The sequence below is a fragment of the Labeo rohita genome, chromosome 5 (genome assembly GCF_022985175.1).
Source record: "Labeo rohita strain BAU-BD-2019 chromosome 5, IGBB_LRoh.1.0, whole genome shotgun sequence".
NCBI lineage: Eukaryota > Metazoa > Chordata > Actinopteri > Cypriniformes > Cyprinidae > Labeo > Labeo rohita.
This window is the reverse complement of record NC_066873.1, coordinates 42,749,468-42,771,679: the sequence shown is the minus strand read 5'-3', so window position 1 is coordinate 42,771,679 and position 22,212 is coordinate 42,749,468. Positions and strand designations below refer to the sequence as shown.

General features: G+C 32.4%; 1 protein-coding gene across 1 annotated transcript in view; it reads right to left on the bottom strand.

The window, feature by feature from the left end:
• Positions 1 to 2,636: 2,636 nt before the first annotated feature.
• LOC127165586 (RNA-binding protein Musashi homolog 1) overlaps positions 2,637 to 22,212 on the bottom strand; it is a 37,297-nt gene continuing 17,721 nt past the window's right edge. The window contains exons 7-14 of the mRNA XM_051110345.1: positions 14,649 to 14,697; positions 12,683 to 12,765; positions 11,155 to 11,272; positions 10,295 to 10,375; positions 6,844 to 6,900; positions 5,740 to 5,799; positions 5,467 to 5,621; positions 2,637 to 4,366 (exon numbers count right to left, since the gene is read on the bottom strand). Of these exons, the coding sequence (XP_050966302.1) occupies positions 4,325 to 4,366; positions 5,467 to 5,621; positions 5,740 to 5,799; positions 6,844 to 6,900; positions 10,295 to 10,375; positions 11,155 to 11,272; positions 12,683 to 12,765; positions 14,649 to 14,697 (645 nt within the window). The 3' untranslated portion in view covers positions 2,637 to 4,324. The remainder of the gene's footprint in view (positions 4,367 to 5,466; positions 5,622 to 5,739; positions 5,800 to 6,843; positions 6,901 to 10,294; positions 10,376 to 11,154; positions 11,273 to 12,682; positions 12,766 to 14,648; positions 14,698 to 22,212) is intronic.

Sequence of the window (22,212 nt, the reverse complement as noted above, 5' to 3'; positions counted from 1 at the left end):
AATTTTAGTTTTTGTAATTTTGTAGGGGTTTTCCCCCAATTTATATTAGTTTTTAAATGTCTATATAGTTTTTTTTTTAAATATAATTTAAGATTTATTTTTATATTTTCTGTTTTCATTTTAAGGGGAGACATTGCAGGCAAAAACAGTGTTTTCACACACCTGTCAAGTTTGAGATTTTGGGCTTTTTGGGTTTTCATAAAGTGTTTCTTCAGACTAGTGGAAAGAAAGCATCCAAAAAAAAAAAAAAAGTGTTTCTTTTATAGCACTTTATCTATTTGTGTCAATAGATTTCAATTACAATACATATTTTTACATTTTTATGAATTGTGCTTGATTATATACAACATTTTATTCCCTAAAACTTTTGACTAGGAATATGAAAAAAAAAAAAAAAAAAGAAACAAGAATTTTGAAACTGACTTCATCCAGAGTTTATAAATTTGTATTAGAATTGTAGAATTATAAAATATGCACTAATGCAGATTAGTGCATATTTCATTAAATAATGCCTCATCTGCATATTTAAACCTAACATTTTAGAAAACTTGTAATACAAAAAAATGTTTGCAATTATCAGTGTAATCAATCAACTGGGTAAGGCGATAACTATTAGTTAATTTTTTATCCTATTCACCTGCAGTGTCTCGCCTTAATTTTTGTTAGCTTTAGTAATATTGTTGGAGTTTTTTCCCCCCCCCGATTTATATTAGTTTTTGCTGCTTTTAAATGTCTGTATAGTGTTTTTTATTTTTTTTATTTGAGCTTTAGCTGTACAGGTTAAACTAAACCAAAATGAAAAATGTTGCCTTGTCAACTAGCAGAGATAAAAGAAAAGTGTACATTATATACACTACCGTTCAAAAGTTTGGGGTCAGTACATTTTTATTGTTTCTTTTTTTTTTTTTTTTTTTTAAGAAATTAATACTTTTATTCACCAAGGATGTATTAAAAGTTTATTAAAAGTTAATAATAAATAATTTACATTGTTATAAAATATTTATATTTTGAATAAACACTGTACTTTTTAAACTTGTTATTCATGAAAGAATCCTGAAGAAAAAAAAATCACAGGTTCCAAAAAATATTTGGCAGCACAACTGTTGATATTATCCAACATTGATCATTCTAATAATAAATCCGCATATTAGAATGATTTCTGAAGGATCATGTGACACTTAAGACTGGAGTAACAGCTGATAAAAATTCAGCTTTTCATCACAGGAATAAATTCTATTTTAAATTATGTTAAAATAAAAAGCATTATTTTATATTGTAAAAATATTTTGCAATATTACTGTTTTTTTTCTATATTTTTAATCAAATAAATGCAGCCTTGATGAGCATAAGAGACTTCTTTAAAGACTATTACAAGTCTTACTGACCCCAAACTTTTGAACGGTAGTGTATGTACATTAAGTAATGAAAATGTTATTTTCTATGGATTTAATTTTAGAATTATTTAATCGTAATAATTCTTATATATATATATATATATATATATATATATATATATATTGTTTAGTTTTGTTTGTTTTTTTTTTAAATCAGTTGTTATATTTTATAAAACGCTTCTTGATTTTGATTGGTTGAGCCGCGTTTGAAGCTGTTTTAAATAACTCTACAAGCATACACCTTTTTTTATGTCTGTGTGTTGCTCGGCAACCACTTTGTTGCAACCACAACCGTTTGTGAGGAACTACATTGTTTGACGGAAGAATAATGTTTGTATTAATATCATTACAATTTATTTGCTCTGTTTTATTTTGTAAAACCTTACTACGTATATGAAATAACCATTTTATAAAAGCAATAAGCCCCGTGAAGCCGTGGTTTACAGTGAATTTATAACAGCTAAGGGGGTATTTTGGCATTCCGCTTCTTGGGGCTTATTGCTTTATTATAATTTTATAATCTATTGTTATTCCTTTGCTTTTGCATTTACTACTCAAATTTAGATTACGAAGTGTGTTATTCATAAGAGTGCAGCCCAGTCCGCATATGACCAAAACATGGCAAAATACTCCCTGCAAATGCAACGAACCACAAAGAAAATCATGAATACAGAGGCCATGAAATGGAATGTTTTAAAATAATTTATTAGGATCTTTTTACTTGAAAATTTCCAGAGGTGAAAAATAAAAAAATACAGTAAAGGGACAGCGGACCAGCGTATTTGAGCATCAGGTCACAGTGTTGACGTGCAGCTCCACAGCAATGGGACGGAGCGCCGCCCACTGATGCTTTCCAGTTCCGCCGCTGATCCCCTTCAACAAATCATCCAAAACAAACAGCTAACATCACGTACGGTAAAAATCTGAGAAACTTTCAAGGGGTTAAAACGGATCTTGAAAAATATAGCTTTTTTTCTGAAAAATAATTCTTAATGCCACATAATCGCCGTCGTATTCGTACCACCGCTAACGGCGTCCATTATTACTTGAGTTTAAAAATAACTTATTGCTTTTTGTTGGTTAAATAGTTACAGTGTGTGCCGTGCAGTAGTTTTGTGAGGCGTCCCTGTCAGCTGGAGTTTCGGTCGTCATGTGACCACTGCTCCAAAAAGAGGCTACACGTGTCAAATGGAAGACTGAAAATGAATGCAAATAAGTAGAAATCAGATGTTGCTGAAAAAAAAAAAAAAAAAAAAAAAAAAAAAAACACTCTGGATGTGTATTGTTAGTCAAGTGTGAAGTAATTTTCCCAGAAGGCCTCCATTAGAGCTGTGATGTCAGAGACGTTCCTCTCCGTTACTGGCAGAGACGAGACAGTTTCAAAGGTGGCAGTTGAATGCATGTAAACTAGCTACGTGAACATCCATACTTCAGTCTAAGCAGTCGCCGCAACTTACACTCACACACGCACATCCAAACACACAACGACAGGTGTAACAGCGCTCAGACTCCTTTGCTTTGTAAATTTGTCCTTCATTTCTTCAAAAAACAGCGTTGTACCGTCAAAAACGATAAAGGAGAAAGGGAAAGATTTACAATAAAAGTACACTGCGCAAAAAATTATATATATAATATATATTTCCAAAAACAGCATGAAGAGAAGCCCAGCAGCTGTGCTCTTCGAAAATGAGGCGAAACAAGACCGCGTTTCCGTTTCCCAAAAACGGGATCAAATCTTTTGCTTTAAATGAAAACGCAACCTGTTTTTTCAGCGATGTAGTTTGACGCCTCATAAGTGACAGCAAACATCAAAAACGTGGTTTAAAATTCACAAGCGTGAGGATTTATACAAAACCGAAGCGACCAAAGGGTCCGCTTAATTCGGAGAATTTAGGCTAAAGAGCATCAAAATTTTGATCTTAGTATAAAGTGGAGTCGAAAGCGAGAGAAGCACAACCAAAGACCAACACTGATCCAACTTGGTTATGAAACTAGTCTCAGAAATGCAAGATTCAATGTGAAGAAAGATGTTTGCATGTTAAAAAATCGTAAAGGACCCTCAACCCTCCCAAAGCCCCTAGTCCATCGTTCAATCCAAACCCTTGAACCCTCCCAAAATCCATGCATATGTACAGTATCTACAAAAAGAAGCCGAACAACGAGCCTCAACATGAGCAAAAACGGATTTCTGTGAAAATGTCTCAAATATTCTTACATCTGAAAATGCAGATTCAAGCAGGAAATTCATGACTGAGGCCCGTTGTTTCTTGTGTAAAACCAATTTTACGGAAAAAATAACCGATTCAGCTTACGAATGAATGTTCTTAATAACATTACAAATGCTGTGTAAAAACTACCAAAATATACATTTTTGTCCTGTCCTGTTTTGTTACGTTTGATTCATTCTCATGTATTTGTTCGGTGTTGTTTAGATTCGTTTTAAAAGCAAACAAATCCTGAACTTTTTTTCCAGTTTCGTGCTCCTCTCTCTTTCTCTTTCTTTCTCGACATCATCCGTTACAGCATGAGTACAGTAAAAACATAAAAACACAGTCAGCAAAAAATACATAAGAAATGCAGAAAAACTTGTCAAAATAAAAATCCGGGGAAACGAAATTCCTTGCGTGTTTCCGCGCGTACAATCAAACAATATTGTTTTGACAATGTTTTTTTCTTCATTTTTTTTCTTTCAAAAGACAGACGGCAGCATATCATAAATGACTCAGGAAGAAAATACGGGATGAGGAAAACGAAAAAGTGATGTTAGTAGAGAATAGAGAAAAAGAAAAGGTGGAAACTCCAGAGCGGAGTCAGGAGGGACCGCGGACGCCAATGGGGTTTGTCCCAAAAGCACGTCACGTCATCAGTGGTGCTCACGGTTCACAAGCGCGTGAGTTTCACCTCCCATTCTGGACTCTGATTGGACGCCCTCAGTGGTAGCCATTAGTAAAGGCCGTTGCAATCAAAGGACCCTTAGAGGAGAAAAAGAGGGGTTTTAATGGAATGTTCCAGGTTGAGTCAAGTCTCAGTGACATAATAATGGAAATAATACATTCTGGACAGATTTAAAGCAGAAATGCGAAGCTCAATTTATTATTAAATTGCTCATTGAAATTATCCTATATAAGATGTGTTACGAGAGATGCACAGTTGTTTCAGTGGTTCTCATCTCTGGTGCAATGTGTTCTTAGTAGAGCTGTTATCGTTGACCAAAACAAAAAACTATTAAAAATTTACATTTTCATTTTATTGTGAAATAAAATAAAAGTATTAGATGGAAAACCTAAACTTAAAAAACTTTAAAAACTGAAATATGTTAAATTTGAAGTACTAAAGTGATTAAAACTGCAATAAAAATAAATTGAAGTAGAAATACATTTACAAACTAATAAAAAAACACAACCACACTTAACCTTAAACTAAAATTAAAATTTAAAATCTATATAAATTTACAATCATAAAGTTTACTCAAAATATTAATAACTACAACAGCATATAAATAAGATTAAAATTCATTTTCATTATTTGAAATAAAATAAAAGTTTTAGAGGAAAAACCTAAAATTTATAAAAAACTAGAAGTTCGAAATGTTGCAACTAACTGAAATAACTTTTTGAAATAAAATTTTCTGAATGCATCGTGATTCACTCTCAAATCGATTCTGAGCTTAGTTTTTAACAGCAGATAGCACTGCATGCTTCAGAAACAGTTGTACTCTGCTTGCTTCCTGTTCCTTACACACACTTGAACCTAAAATAATCATTCATAAAGTTTGAAAAGCTTGAAGCGAATTACAAGGCTGTTCACAGTAGACTGTGTTTACATTAATCTTGTGTCATAAAGGTATTCTGAGCCTTGGTGTAATTACAGGACTCTGCCTTTTTCGTGAGCTTTTGAGTGTGCAATTAAAAACTAGATTATAGCACCATCTGCTGCTAAAAACTAAGCTCGAAATAAATTCCAGAAAGAATCGTGATGCATTCAGAATCGATCCATGAATCATGACAGCCCTAACTTATATATATATATTACTTTTTCCTTTTTGACAATAACATTATGTGACTGTACTTACCCCGAGTCCATGTCCGAACCCTGTGCTGGGGGCGGGACTTGCCGCACTGATATAGCTGCTGACTCCTGAATCCTGATTGGCTGCTGCATACAGGTCTGCCATTGGCCCAGGGCTGCTGGTGCCCAGGAAGCCTGCGGTACGTGAGGGGGTGGAACCTACGGCGAAGGACAAATGTCTTAAACATTCACAAGGTGCTTTACAAGTGGAAAGAGATTATTAAATCTTCAAATCTTCAAAATTTTAAATAAGCAAAATAAATATGATTTTGCGTACCTCTGACCACCGCTGCAGCTGCGGCTGCTGCCATTGGTCCGTAGGCTGTCAGTGGAATGGCTGCGGGACAGAGAGAGACATGAGATGACAAGATGTCTCACAAATACATCTCAGTTTGAGATTCTCAAGTCCCGCCCTACTTCAATATCCTGTTTCACTAGGAAATACATCATGTTATGGTGAAAAAGTCATCTTAAATCTTACATCGCATGTTCAGAACATGCTATTCTATTGCTTGCTTTTTTAATTTTATTTAAAATAAAATGTAATAACTGTCTCCACCTCTGACATTTCTGCAGATGTAACCACTGCCATATGAAAGGAAATATTATCCTTCAGAAATCATTGTAATATGCTGATTTGCTGCTCAAGAAACATTTTTGAAAACAGTTGTGCTGCTTCGTATTTTTTCCAGCATTTCACTTTTGATCAATTTAATGCATCCTCGCTGACTAAAAGTATTAATTTAAATAACAAAAATTGGGGCTGTCAAATGATTAATCCCGCTTAATCGCATCCGAAATAAAAGCTTACGTTTACATATATGTGCGTACTGTGTATATTTATTAAGCATATATAAATACTATATATATATATATATATATATATATATATATATAAAATAGTTAGATTTATAAAATATAAATATATACATATAAATATTTTTTCAATATATGCATGTGTGTGCATTTATATATATATATAATAAATATACGCAGTGCACACACATATAGTATGTAAACATCAACTTTTATTTTCATAATTAATCATTTGACAGCCCTAATAAAAATCTTACTAACTACAAAATTTTGAACAGTAGTGTTTGTGTATATATGCAACATCTGTACGCTGACTATAACTTTACTCTGTTTAAGCAGTCCTGCATTTAACTTCTGGCTCAACCAGTGACTAGTTTAAGAAAACTTGTTTGAAAGCACACGACTGCAGTGCAGAAATGACACACTGTAGCTCTGTCTTGGATCTTTAATTAACATGAAGGAGAACACAAGCCGTTTGCGGGGAAAATCAGCAGCATGTGTGTTTTGTGTGCAGCCGTGTGTTTGCACACAGAGAGCTGTTTGTAAAGCCAGACGAGCGACTAACCTGTGATCTCTGGGGGGTGAGAGGAAGTCAGAAGGGGTGTCCGTTCTAAATGGAATTCTAGAACAGAAACGGCAAAAGAGCGGTCTGTGAATAAACTCGGCGTAAACAAACTCAGAGCTAAAACACCAACACACGCACACAGAGTGAGTGTTTTTCCACATGTAGTCCTATCTACGCAAACACTGACGTACACCATGAAAGGAGGCTTTCACGCGGCAGAGGAGAGACACGTCTATGCGCACAGAAACACACACAGCGAAGCCACTTACAGCCAGGTGTAGCTGCTACACAGGAGGAAAGGAAGGGAACAGATTGAGGTGCAGAAGGACACGAGGAACAAAAAGCACAAGAAAGAGAGAAACGGAAGGACGTCGTTAGAACGCTGATCTTAAGGTGTGGAGTTAGTTAGACATGGAGCCGTAACACACAACGGTTAGTATTAGTGCTTGTGGTATGACTGTACCATGCGACGCTACAGAGTTTGCTATGCCGTGGTAGAGACAAATGCATCGAGATTAGTGATACCAAGTAAAGTTGTACTTGTTATTAAAGTGTAGCTGCTTACAGGTGCACTGTCATAGCTCATCCAGTACTACTTCCGATTCTGTTTCATAGGTTTTCATGTAAATTTCGACTGTTTTGAGGCTTTTGCTTAACATCGTGAAGCTGTTTTTGAACTATGACACACCAAACATTCATTTGTTACGAATAATCTATAGGCTTGCATGCATCAAGATCCAAATAACAAGAAAATTGTCAAATGAGATGTTGTTCCTATAATGCATTTAATTTAGTGTATTATATGTGACCCTGGACCACAAAACCAGTCTTAAGTCGCTGGGTTATATTTGTAGCAGTAGCCAAAAATACACTGTATGGGTCAAAATTATTGATTTTTCTTTTATGCCAAAAATCATTAGGAAATTGAGTAAAGATCATGTTCCATGAAGATATTTTGTAAAATTCCTACTCGAAATATATCAAAACTTAATTTTCAATTAGTAATGTGCATTATTAAGAACTTCATTTGGACAACTTTAAAGGCTATTTTCTCAATATTTTGATTTGTTTGCACCCTCAGATTCCACATATTCTCATAGTTGTATCTCAGCCAAATATTGTCCAATCCCAACAAACCATACATTAATGGAAAGCTTATTTATTCAGGTTTCAGATGATGTACAAATCTCAGTTTTGAAAAATGGACCCTTATGACTGGTTTTGTGGTCCAGGGTCACATATATAGATTAAAAATATGCATTGCTACATATATAATCAATTTTAAATATTTAAGTACAGTCATGGCCAAAAATATTGGCACCCTTGCAATTCTGTCAGAAAATTGTTCCATTTGCAAATGCTTTGGTATTCACGTGCTTATTGTTTTTGTTTGTACTGCAACAACATAAAAATAGAGAAGAAAAGTCAAACATGATAAAATTTCACACAGAACTCAAAAATTGACTGGACAAAATTATTGGCACCTTGTCAAAATTGTAAGAAATAACTGCTTTTCAAGTATGTGATGCTCCTGTAATTTGTATTTAGACACACCTGTGGCAAGTAACAGGTGTGAGCAATATAGTACTCACACCTGCAACCAGTTAAAATGGAGAAAAGTTTACTCAACCTTTGTGTTGTGTGTCACACTGAGCATGGAGAAAAGAAAGAAGTGTAAAGAGTTGTCTGTGGATTTGAGAGAAAATATTGTGGAAAAACATGGACTATCTCCATCTCCAGAGATCTTAATGTTCCTGTGTCCACTGTGCATAATATCATCAAGAGGTTTACAGCCCATGACACTGTAGCTAACCTCTGTGGACGTGGTCGGAAGAGCAAAATTAATGAAAAATTACAATGAAGGATTGTTCGAAGGGTGGATAAAGAACCCTGATTAACTTCCAAACAAATTCAAGCTGATCTGCAGACACAGGGTACAACAGTGTCAGCTCGCACTATCCATCACCATCTGAATGAAAAGGGACGCTATGGTAGGAGACCACTGCTGACACAAAGGCATAAAAAGTTTGCCAAAACTTATGTGACAAAACCACAGTCCTTCTGAGAGAACATACTGTGGACAGATGAGACAAAAGTAGAGCTTTTTGGTAAAGGACATCATGGCACTGTTTACAGAAAAAAAAAATGAGGCCTTCAAAGAAAAGAACACAGTCCCTACAGTCAAACATGGTGGAGGTTCAAAGATGTTTTGGAGTTGGTTTGCTGCTTCTGGCACTGGATGCCTTGGCTTTGTGAATGGTATCATGAAATCTGATGATTACCAAAGAATTTTAGGGCGCAAGTAGTGGCCAGTATCAGAAAGCTGCGTCTTCACCAGAGGTCATGGGTCTTTTAGCAGGACAATGACTCGAAACACACTTCAAAAAGCACTCAGAAATGGTTACAAACAAAGCGCTGGAGAGTTCTGAAATGGCCAGCAATGAGTCTAGATCTGAATCCCATAGAACAGCTGTGGAGAGATCTCAAAACAGCAGTTGGGAAAAGGCATCCTTCAAATCTGAAGCAGTTTGCAAAAGAAGAGTGGTCCAAAATTCCAGTAGAGAAGTGTAAGAAACTCATTCATGGTTACAGGAAGCGATTGATTTCAGTTATTTTTTCCAAAGGGGGTGCTACCAAATATTAAGTTTAGGGTGCCAATAATTTTGTCCAGTGCATTTTTTGGTTTCTGTGTGGAATTGTATCAGATTTGACTTTTCTTCTCTGTTTTTTGTGTTGTTCCAATGCAGACAAAAAATAAATAAATAAATTTGCGAGTACCAAAACATTTGCAACTGCAAAAATTTTCTGAGAGAAGGGTTGCACTTTCTGACAGAATTGCAAGGGTGCCAATATTTTTGGCTATGACTGTATATTAAGATAGGTATGTCATTAAATAAGCATATTAATATATCGTTAAATAAGATTTTGGTCACACTACCCACTTCTTGCTAGTTTCGTTAGCCCTATTTGGGCAATAATTGTATAAGAAGATGTAAGACATTTTCAACTTTTCCAGGCTGTAGCTAAAAGCATCAAACTGTCAGCGCATAATGTCAACTATTATCAGTACTCATTACTGATCAAGTGTGATTCCTACTTTCAGCTTTGTTTGACAATGTCTCTCTCACACTGTTCACAGAGGAACCATGCAATGTTCTTTTTACTGACGTGGTGCTGAGACTATATGAAATATTTATTTTCTCTGAAATGTGAAATGCATGGCAAAAAGCATCAATTATGACTGAAATCTACAAGCAGCTTTAAAAATGTCTGTTTGTGAGTGTGTTTTGTTCAAATCCACTTCCAAAAAAGTGCAATTATCATATAAAAGGGGAAAAAAGTTCATTTCTCAGGGGTTGATAATGGATCAAATAATGCATTTTGGCATTGCAAAAAGTGACTGGCTCTGTGCAAGTTCTCTACAGGTGGAAACAAGGGAAGCTGGGCTTACCTGGGAACTGGTACGTGTATCCCGGTGTGATTCCTGTGTATCCACGACTGGCGTAAGTGGCCGCCTGGAATCCTGGGTAACCTGAAAAGCATAGTGAGAAAGCATAGTGTTTAAGGCAAAGCCAGGTTATTTTAAGTTAGTGTTTTGACTAGCAATAAATAATAATGAGCATTTTACAGTAGTTATTATGTATATAGCACATTTCATATACAATGATAATTTAAAGAACTTTCCATAAAAAGGGTTTAAAAATAATTATAAAATGATCGTAACACATGTATGATCAAAAAACAAAAATGGGTTAAAATGTATTTAAAATGTATTAAAAACAAATAAGAAGAAAACAGCTTCTCTTTTCTTCCTCAACTACTAATGAAAATGAGGCAAGAAATGTCTGTTGCATTAGATCAAGAGTCATTTTTACTGGTTTTAATAGATTAGTTTCAGTAATTCACAATATAGTATTTTTACTACCTCAGAATTTAATTCACAGTTAATTATTTGCACTAAATCACAGTTGAATGTACCTTCATAAATAAATTACTAATTGTAAATTAAATAAAACCACCCTGTCTTATGGGTATTTGATGTATCTTGCAAAATTTATTTTGTAAATTCACCCCACCCACAGCAATTCTACACCATATAATTAAGTGCATTTTGCATTTGTCTATTTTTCTAGCAAAAATCTGTTCCCATCTCTGATTTGTGTCAAACTCATAAACACACAGACACAAGTGCAGTTTCCTGTTGTAAACAGCAGGTAGCGCCAGACTCTCATCAGACAGGACTGCAGAGAGACATTTGCTCATATGCACAGGTTCACTGAGATTATTTGCCTTTTCCTGCTTTCAACTCACCCAGCATGCCGATACCCAGCATGAAGGCGTCCATGCCATAGGGCATCACCCTGGAGCGGCCTCGCGCCGTACCTGTCGGTGACATCACTTCCTTTGGCTGCGCCTTTTTGCACTCCACCTTCAAAATCACAAACCAGATCTCTTTAATTATTACATTTATTTCTAGACACAAATCGAGACTTGTTTTAACAAGAAAAAATGTAATAGAAGCATCTGAAACTAAATTGAGTATGGAATTTATTTTATCTTTTATTTTGATTCTTGAAAAGAGTTTTAGTAGAAATATCTGAGATTAAGCTAATACTGAAGAATAAGTACAAATGAAATGTTACATTTAAAGGTTATGAAGGAGAAGCTTTTGAGATGAGATGTTTTTATGATCTTTTGTTTCGATTTTTATTTCTTCCTTTATTTCGCTGATGCTTAAATGACTAAGAACTGAGAAATCTCCAGAGTTCTGAATAAGCAACATATAAGCAGTAAATATTCCTTGATTAAAGAAATAGAAGAGAAATGTTTGCATATATATATATATATATATATATATATATATACATACATACACACACACACACACACACACACACACACATATATTAATTTATTTAATCTTCTTCTTTTTGTTAAATTATTTAATCTAAAACTTGATGTTGAAATATAAATGAAATATATAAAATAGGTTATAGATTATAAATATATCTAAAATAGGTTATGAGCAAGCAATTTTTTATCTTATGTTTCTATTTTTATTTCTCCAAAGGGATTTTGGAATTCATTTAGTAAAACTAGCATAAAAATTTAGCAGTAAAATGCCCTTCAAGTACAATAAGAGAAGTCATAAATTTGATCTTAATAAATTATTCTAGTTATTTCTAGATACCACTCAAAATGTCTCCTGAATTGTGAGCTATGAAAGAGCAACCTTTGGAAAATTAAATTTTCCTTTAGTAAAAGAATTTATCCCATTTTTCATTTTTAATTCCTAAAGAATTTTAGGAGAAACAACTGAGAAACAAGTTGATACTGAAGCACAGGTTAAAAAAAGAAAGAAAAAAAGAATGAAAAAGAAAAAGAAAAAAAAATGTATTACATCTCCTGAGTAACTTCTGAGCAGTAAAATATTCCCCAAATACAAGGGAAAATCATAAGCTGTTCTAAGTATTTGTACATATCATTCGAGACATATTTCAACGACAATTTTAAGAGAAGCATCTGAGACAAAGTTGACATAGAAATATAAATAAAATACAACTACATTAAGTCTTCTCAACTATGAGATCTCAACTATGAAACAGCAACTTTAGTTTAGTTAGCAATTTTAATTAGACTTTAGTATATATACATACATATATTTATTTATTTAATCTTCTACTTGTGTTAAATTATTTTACATTTGTAGATAGATAGATAGATATAGAACGATTAATTTTAGGAGAAACATTTGAAATGTACCATGAACCTAATCTAAAAGGTGTTTTAAACACGCAGTCACACACACAGACAGTGTTTCATAGCAGGACACACTCACCATCTTGTTGTTGATCTCGTGAAAGTGGATCTCGCAGACCTTTTCCACCACGTCTTCATTCTCAAAGGTCACAAAGCCAAAACCTGCAGAGCAAAAACACATGCACTCTTTACAAATTGCAAACATGAGGTTGCTTTCAAACATTCAATCTAGTCTTGTCCAGTTGTGTCCGATATGTATACATATACCTTTCCCCTTTTATTTCTCATTCTCTGTACTGTCTTTTGTCCTGTTTACATCTGTTCATATATTCAGTCCATTCTGTCAGGAGATTAGCCCCTCACCTGCTGCATTTACCTGTCCTACTCGATCCCGCCCACACATCTGTCACTCACACTCAGACAAAACTACAGGCCCCGCCCACCTGCTGTCAGTCAGACTTTCCTTGCCAAAGTGAATGACGATTTAACCTCTAATCTACTAACCTGCTCAGGTACCCATATCACCCTACATGAACTTAAGCAATGCCTCTGAACAGAGACTAGAAAAAGCTATGATGAGAAGAGACAGGAAGAGAAGATCTGTAATATCTCAACAAGTTTGGTAAATACATATATATATATATATATATATATATATATTTAATAACTTGTTGCAGCAGTATCTTTTAAAAGACAAAGCATAAGTATAAATGAGAACTCCATTACTTCTAGTTAGCAACTTTTCATCTGTAAAATATTTCTCAAGATTTTTAATATCAAGTTATTCTAGTTATTTCTAGACATCAAGAGAGATAAAATTTAATCTGAGAGTTGATACTGAAGTATAAATAAAATATATCATCATAAAAAAGAGAGAATGAAAAACAACCACCTTTGGAAAATTAAACTTTCTTTTAGTAAGAGAATTTATCCAGTTTTTCATTTTAAAGAGTTTTATGAGAAGCATCTGAGAAACAAGTTGATACTAAAGCATAGGTTTAAAAAAAAAAAAGAAAAAAGAAAGAAAAGAAAAGAAAACTTTATTACATCGTCTGAGTATCTTCTGAGCAGTAAAATGTTTCAATGACAATTTTAGGAGAAGCATTTAAGACAAAGTTAATATAGAAATATAAATAAAATACAATACATTAAGTCTTTTGAACTATGAGCTATGAAAGAGCAACTTTAGTTTATATTTTAGAATTTAAAATAAATCTTTTATTTATATTACATAATATTTTATTATTTTATCCTTTATATCATATATGGATTGTCATTTTAAATTCTCCAAAAGGATTTTAAGAGAAACATCTGAGACAAAATTGATACTGCAGTATAAGTATGAATGTTTGAATAAATAAATAAATAAACTCCATTACATCTCATGAGTTATGAATAACTTTTGAGCAGTAAAATATTTCTCAAATGCAAGAAAATAACACAAATAAGATCTCTTTTATTTCAAGCCATTCCAAATATTTCTAGACATCAATCAAGACAAGTCTAATTAAAAATTTTAGGACAAAGAGACAGAAACAGATATTAAAATAGAAATGAAATATGACTCCATTAAATCTCCTTTAAGTTCCATATGAGAAAAGCACAACCTTTGAGTCATTACTTGTGACTTCCATCTATATTTTATACAAATATTAAATACTTTTATATCTTTTATATCATATACAATTTTTTTGTTATACAATAATTTTAGGAGAAATGTCCAAAAGTTGACACTGAAGCCTAAGCATAAACTAGAACTCCATTCCTTTTCCTGAGTTCTGAACGAGTAACGTTTGAGCAGTAAAATATTCCTTAAGTACAAGAAGAGAAGAGAAGAGAAGAGAAGAGAAGAGAAGAGAAGAGAAGAGAAGAGAAGAGAAGAGAAGAGAAGAGCTCTACTCTGTGTCTGAGGGTCTAACATCAGATCCTGAATGACTCCAGAAGCATGTAGACACTTGACTGCTGTTGTATAATTATATGACTCAACGAGGCTTTGAATGCGAGCGTGTGCATTTGCGTGTGTGCGTGCCTGAATGCCGCCTTACCTCTGTGCCTGTTGGTGGTTTTGTCAAACATTAGCATCGCGTCATCAACCTGCAGACAAAACACACACACACAAAAGAGAGGGATGAGACACTCTAAGCCATTACCCAGCGTGAGGCTCTATTGTGAAGCTCTGGAGAAACGGAGAGGGGCAGCAGATGGAGGGGCCGAGCAGGGAGGGGGAACCGAAAGAGGGAGAGAGAGATGGACGGAAAGAGAAGAAAGAGAAGAAAGGGAATGTGGATGGAAGCAAAAGAAAGGGGCTGAAATAAAAGAGGAGAAACCGATGGCTGTGAACACTTTGAAGCACCTCAGCTTCAGCAAACAACCCTCTTTGTTCTTCACGTTTCTTAAGATCAGCCGTTCGCGACTGGTTTTGCTTCAAGACCCAGATGTTGCACTGGACATCAAATGGCAAACTAAAAGACTAACATAATTGCCCGTGGTACAAAATAAAAGTTCTTTGCAGAACTTCAAAGTGCTTCATTGTGCTTAATTTAAATGCTTCATTTCATTTGCACATACATATTTAATGGTAAAGGAAACAAAAGCGCTGAATATGAAATTCAAAGTCATTTTGTCCAATTAATTTCCATGTTTTTGTGATTATATAGGATTTAAAAATGTTTTTTTTTTTCAGAAATATGTAACCCTGGATCACCAAACCAGATGATTTAGATGATTTATACATCATCTAAAAGCTGAATACGCTTTCCACTGATGTATGGATTGTTAGGATAAGACAATATTTGGGCAAGATACACTATTTAAAAATCTGAGGGTGCAAAAAAATCAAAATATTGAGAAAATCACCTTTAAAGTTGTCTAAATTAAGTTCTCAGAATGGATATTACTAATCAAAGATTAAGTTTTGATATATTTATGGTAGGAAATTTACAACATATCTTCATGGAACATGATCTTAATATCCTAATGATTTTTGGCAAAAAAGAAAAATAGATAATTTTGACCCATACAATGTATTTTTGGCTATTTCTACAAATATACCTATGCTACTTTAGACTGGTTTTGTGGTCCAGGGTCACATTTATAATGACTCCAGCCCAGTTATGATAAAGATTTAAAAAAAAAAAAATATATATATATATATATATATATATTACAGAAATTCACACACAAGAATCAACTCAAGTTGACAAAATATTTTAAAGTAAAATATAATTAGACTATTTTATATAAAACTTTAAAACTTTCGATAAAACTTTCTTAAAAATCCCTGATATTCTGTTGTGTGCGATTGCATGATGATGATTTTTTTTAAAACAATTTTACAGTGATTTACACACAAGAAGGTCAAGATTATTAAATATTTTTAAAGCAAAATATGAATATTGACTACAAAAATTTCCATGATTTTTCTTAAAATTTCCTGATACCTTGTTTTGTGTGATTACATAAGGATGTTTTTTTTTTTAATCATTTTACAGATTGCCCACACAAGAAGCAATTCAAGCAAATTTAACATTTTAGAGCAAAGTAAATAAAAAACTAGACAATTTTATATTGACTTTATAAATTCACAACTCTTCCAGCTCTTAAAATTCCCTGATATCCTGTTGTGCATGATTATATGATATATTTTTTTTATTTTAAAGCGATTCTCACAAACAATGGATGATTCAAACTGATAAAATGTGACCCTGGACCACAAAACCAGTCATAAGTAGCATGGGTATATTTGTAGCAATAGCCAACATTGTATGGGTCAAAATTATTGATTTTTCTTTTATGCCAAAAATCATTAGGACATTAAGTAAAGATTATGTTCCATGAAGATATTTTGTACATTTTCTAGCGTAAATATATCAAAACTTAATTTTTGTTTAGTAATATGCATTGCTAAGAACATCACTTGGACAACTTTAAAGGCAATTTTCTCAATATTTTGTTTTTTTTTTGAACCCTCAGATTCTAGATTTTTAAATATTGTCCAACTATACATCAATGGAAAGCTTATTCATCTTTCAGATGTTTGAAAAAAAATTGACCCTTTTTGTGGTCAAGGGTCTCAAATATTTCAGATTAAATTAAACTAAAAATTGACAAAAATTATAATAATTTACAGATTGCACAAACAAGAAGCAATTCAAGCTATTGAATATTTTAGAGCAAAGTATAACTAGGCAAATTAATATTTGCCATGACTTTTCCAAGTCTTTGAACTTTTCCAGACTTTCATTAAAATTCCCTGAGATTTCTAGTTTTTCCATGCATGTAACAACCCTGCAAATTGTTTGTGGAGAATACAACAGAGAAACTGGTACAGAAACGAAACAGAGGTGCAAACTGCAAACACACATCCCTCTCTCTCATTAAACGGACATCCATGTCCACTGGTCATAGTTTACACGAGCATCGCTCATTCCGCTCCCTCCCGTCTCAGAGTTTGTGGGGGAAATCTTTTCAATAACTCTCTCTGTCCTGTTCCCCCTTTGCTCTTCAAACCCTCTCCAAAGTTTACTATTCCCATGGAGACTCTGCAAAGAATTTCAATTAGAAGAATTGACCCCCTCCCTCGCTTCTCCTTTATGAATAGAACAGAGAGAGAGAGACGAGGAGCTGGATAATGCCCGTTACGAATAGAGCTGCAAAAATAAACTTCACAAGAGAGAGACAAATATGTTTTCAGTGATGAAGCAAAAATTAAGCTGAAATTATAACAACACATGAAAACAGAACAGAGGAGAATATCCATAAACATCCATGAGTCTCCATGAGTCTCCAATCCACAAGGCACAAATTATTTTAAAGACATATCATGATTACACATAACATCACATGCTGTACACAGAATCAATCAACCACACAGTTCGTAACATTTATAAATCTGTTTGGATGGCTCATATTTAAATTTATTACAAAATGGTACACCTGTGACCGCACACCAATTAAATTATATACTACTGCTGCAATTATTCATTTACAGGATAATCTTTGATCATGATGTTGCTTGGCAACCATAAACAGCCTACAATTAGACTAATGAACAATATTATTACTCTGTGAAAGAATTACTGTTTATTAGTGGCAAGCATCACTATTACTATTACAAAAACTGAAGCTAGATATGATTATTATTTATTTAAATTTTAATTATACACAAACAACTTAATTTATTTTAATAATAATTTAATGATATATATAAATATTTCTTGATATTTATTCTAGATCTATGTATATCTATTAAACTGAATTGTACTTAATTATTGAATTATACTTACTTCATACTTAATAATAACATACAAATTAATATATATATATATATATAAATTGTAAACATTTTTAAAAATATTTATATATAAATATTTATTGTTATATGTTATATTTTTATATTTATAAATGTATATTTTTATAAATTATATATAAACTTAACAATAATAATAATATAGAAATTAAGACATTGTTATTGATATATGTATTTATATAATTCTATTTATAAAATGATATTTATAAACTTAATAATAACAATAATAATAACATACAAATAAATAAATTGTAAAAATTGATATTTATGTATATAATTAAAAAATAATTATATATATATATATATATATATATTTACTCTATATAAACTCTATATTTATAAACGTAATACTGATTAATAATAATAATATTAACAACATACAAATTAATAAATTGTAAACATGAATATTTATTGAAAAAAAAAATATATATATATATATATATAATAATTTATTATATATAGCAATTACATATATATAGAACTTTTTTTAAAAAAATAATTATATATTTTTTATTCAAATATGTATTTTTATAAACTATATTTTTAAACTTAATATTAATAATAATAATAATATACAAATTAAGACATTGTAAAAATTAGTGTATATAATTAGTATACAAATTAGTATATATATATATATATAAAATTGTCAACTTCTTAAAAAAAATTATATATAAATATGTATATGTTAAGTTTATAAATATTTTAAGTTTATAAATATAAAGCTAATTGATATAAATAAATAAATAAATAAATTTAATAAAATTTTACTAATATTATACAACTTTTTTTTATTCAATATTGACATCTTTGCCTAACACCACACTTGAACTGTGGTAAAATCTTTGCTTTTGTTCAGCACAGAGCGACAACGGGTTGATAATGACCGTGTGAATCTGTTCACACTTCTATCCTGCTTTCAACTGTTTGATGAAACTCAACACAACCTGTAACATGAGCATCGTGAAGCAACTGTTAACCGTCTCTTCTCTGAGCCAGCGATGGCCTTCTCTTCAGGATTATACTGTCACTTCTGTCTGCGTGAGAGCTGTCGGCAGGATGGCACCAGTTGAAGCGTTCGAGGGTCACATGGCGCACCACATTTATGTGACCGGGTAGCGCTTTTCAGTGCCACCTGGTTAAATGACCATGGGAAAGGTCAAACACTCTTAGCCCGGATGAGCCGCTGTCAAACACACACTCTTAGACTCTGACATTTAACTATAACCCTCTCCTGCCCCCGTCCTATTCAAACCTTCATTGAGTCAATCCCACACACACACATAAACCCCATCCTCCAAATCCAATGACACTGCAAAGTCAGGAGAAGACAGTGGGCCGACAGCTGCAGGGAGCATTAGCATGATGTGAAAAATGCTTGTGTTTGTGTATACAAGTACAAATAAGAAAAAGAGATTGCTAGAGAACTTGCTCTAGTCAACTATTAACCATTTTGGAAACAGAATTAAGGAAGAACCAATACTGATAGCTGAATTTTTAGATCATTTAAATTTAAATTTGTAAATTTTTAAATTTAGAATTGTAAACTTTAGCAGTTTGTTCGTTCTATAAACATGAATGAATGTTCAGATTGTGTGGCTTGTTGAGTCGAGGTGTGTTGTTACTTTCCTTAGCATTGGGATTTACCTGGCAGAGGATAAAACGATTGAAAAATCCCATAGATTTAGACTGAAGGAGCCATATCTAGAGGCCAGAACATCTTCATAGAGACTCTTTAGATCTAGACTAGTAAGAAAGAGCCCAGAACACCATAGGAATGCACTAGTGATCAATCAGAACACCCTAGGAATGCCCTAGCAACCACTCAGAACACCCTAGCAACTAGCAACATGGTTGTGAGTTTTACACAGGCACCCATATTTGCTTCCTGAAAATTTTAAAATTGCTTTCTGAAAATGTAAAAATTTAATTTTGTACTGAAATCTGAATTAGAAAAAAAACTCTGACATTATCTAATTGCAAAATCATAATTTGACTGCAAAATCATAATTTAAACAAACACACTATTGTAGGAAGGTATGGTCAAAGAATGCATATAAAAGGTTTGAAGCTGTCAAAAATGATCAATAAACAAATTAATAAAATTAATTCATTTAAAAATTAAAATAATATTAATGCAAATTTAAATAATACAATTTAAATAAATAATTTAAAATAATAATGTAAAAATGAAAAATATTTAAAAATTAAACAATTAAATATGCTTCATAGAGAGCGACAGATATATATATAAATACCAAATATACTGAATATAATAAACCATTATAGATAATAGGGTTCATTATAATACAGTAAAAAAATCACATTTTTGGAAAAAAAAAAAAAAAAAACTAAACTAAATGCTATTCTTTTGAACTTTCTATTTATCTAAAAATTCTGAAAAAAAAAATGTTTCTAACATTGCTAATCATAAGAATACTATTTTTATTAATAATATTAACAACAATTGAGCAACAAAATCATAATTCATAATTAAATCATAATTGAGAACTAAATCAGCTTGTTATATTGATTTCTGAAGGACCATGTGACACTAATAAATGGAAAGCTGTATTTATTTGAGCAAAAATACAGTAAAAAATTTCAATTTAAAATAGTTATGCAAATCTTGTATTATATAAACATATAATAATATATAAAAGAAAAGAAAAATATTTGATGAAAATATTAATAATAATAATAATAATATTATATAAAGAGAGACAGAAAGTATACATACCAAATATACTAAATATAACCAACTGTAAACAACAAAACTAATAATGAAAATTATAATAAAATAAAATAAAAACATACAAATCTATAATTAAAAATAATAATAATAATAATAATAATAATAATATTGTTTCATTTTGTATTTGTGCCATTTGAAAGTTTGGGGTTTTGGGATTTATTTATTTATTTATTTATTTATTTATTTAGCAAGAATTTACTTTTATTCACCACAGATTCATTAAATTGACCAAAAGTGACAGTAAAGACATTTATAATGTTACAAAAGATTTCTATTTTAAATAAATAAATAAATAAATAAATAAATAAATAGTTCAGTTTAGTTTAGTTTAAGAAGGCAATGACAACTGAAATATAATATCACAAATACACAACCTAAAATCATTTTACATGTCAAATTTGAGAAACTTCTTTGAGATAAATTAACAGAAATTTCTGAAGACATGTTTGTTTGCACCGTCATGGATGGGCAAGTTATTTAGTCTTTTATCATCTCAAAAACAAAACACACACTCTCTCTGTCCTCACCGAAAACCACTCAAGGATGCAACAGCAAGTGTCTCGTTACTGTTTTATTAAACAAGAAGAGGGTAAGATCTCCTGATAAAACTTGATTTTTATGCTTTCCTCATCTCTTGGTTCTCCCTTTAACCAGGCCAGCGGACAAAAGGTCCAGTGAAGCTCTCTAATCGACACCTCTCATGGCTGACTGGAGACTAACTTTTCCAGTCTGTCCGTTCCACCGGCCCTCTCCCTCTCAATGTTTCATTATATCCATTGTTGTGGGTCGGAGCGCTTGGACTCTGACTGTACTTCGCTTTTGTGAGGCTGATCATATTCCAACCATTTTGGATTGTGCCTAACAGATCAGGACAATGGAGGGCAGCGAGTTTTCCCGGACGGGCTCGGACGGCCAGATTGTGTTCACAGCAACAAGGGCTTCTCCCACCGAATACTGCGAACAGATACGCGAGCGCATGGGCAGCGTGTTTTGGATACCGATCCAACCGCTGAGTGAGAGGAGTGTGGACGAAAAGCATTTTCAAAGATTAAATGAAGGAAAAAAATCTACTTGGTAAAGTTTAACTTTGTCTAAGAGGAGTCAAATTTGCTTTCACAAACATTCCTCTGTGCGTGAATGCCCAAAATGACATTTGCAACTTCTGTCTGTGGGACATTTTGTTATTTTTTTACCATCATTACTTTAGCCTTCAGTGTCACATGATCTGTCAGAAATCATGTCAACGTGCTGACTTGCTGCTCAAGAAACATTTCTGATTATTATCAATGTTAAAAAAAGTAAGAGTATGTAAGATTAAAAATAATTATATTAATTATACAGATTTAAATGCATTAAACTGATAAAAAGTGACAGTAAAGACATTTAAAATGTTACAAAAACATTCTAATATTTAAAAGAGTTTTTTCAAATAAATGCTGTTCTTTTAAAGTAATCTAAGAATACAAAGCACTTTTCAGCACTGGCAATTACCATGACATTTTTATTTTTATGTTCTTAGTAATAATTGATCACCAATAATAATTTA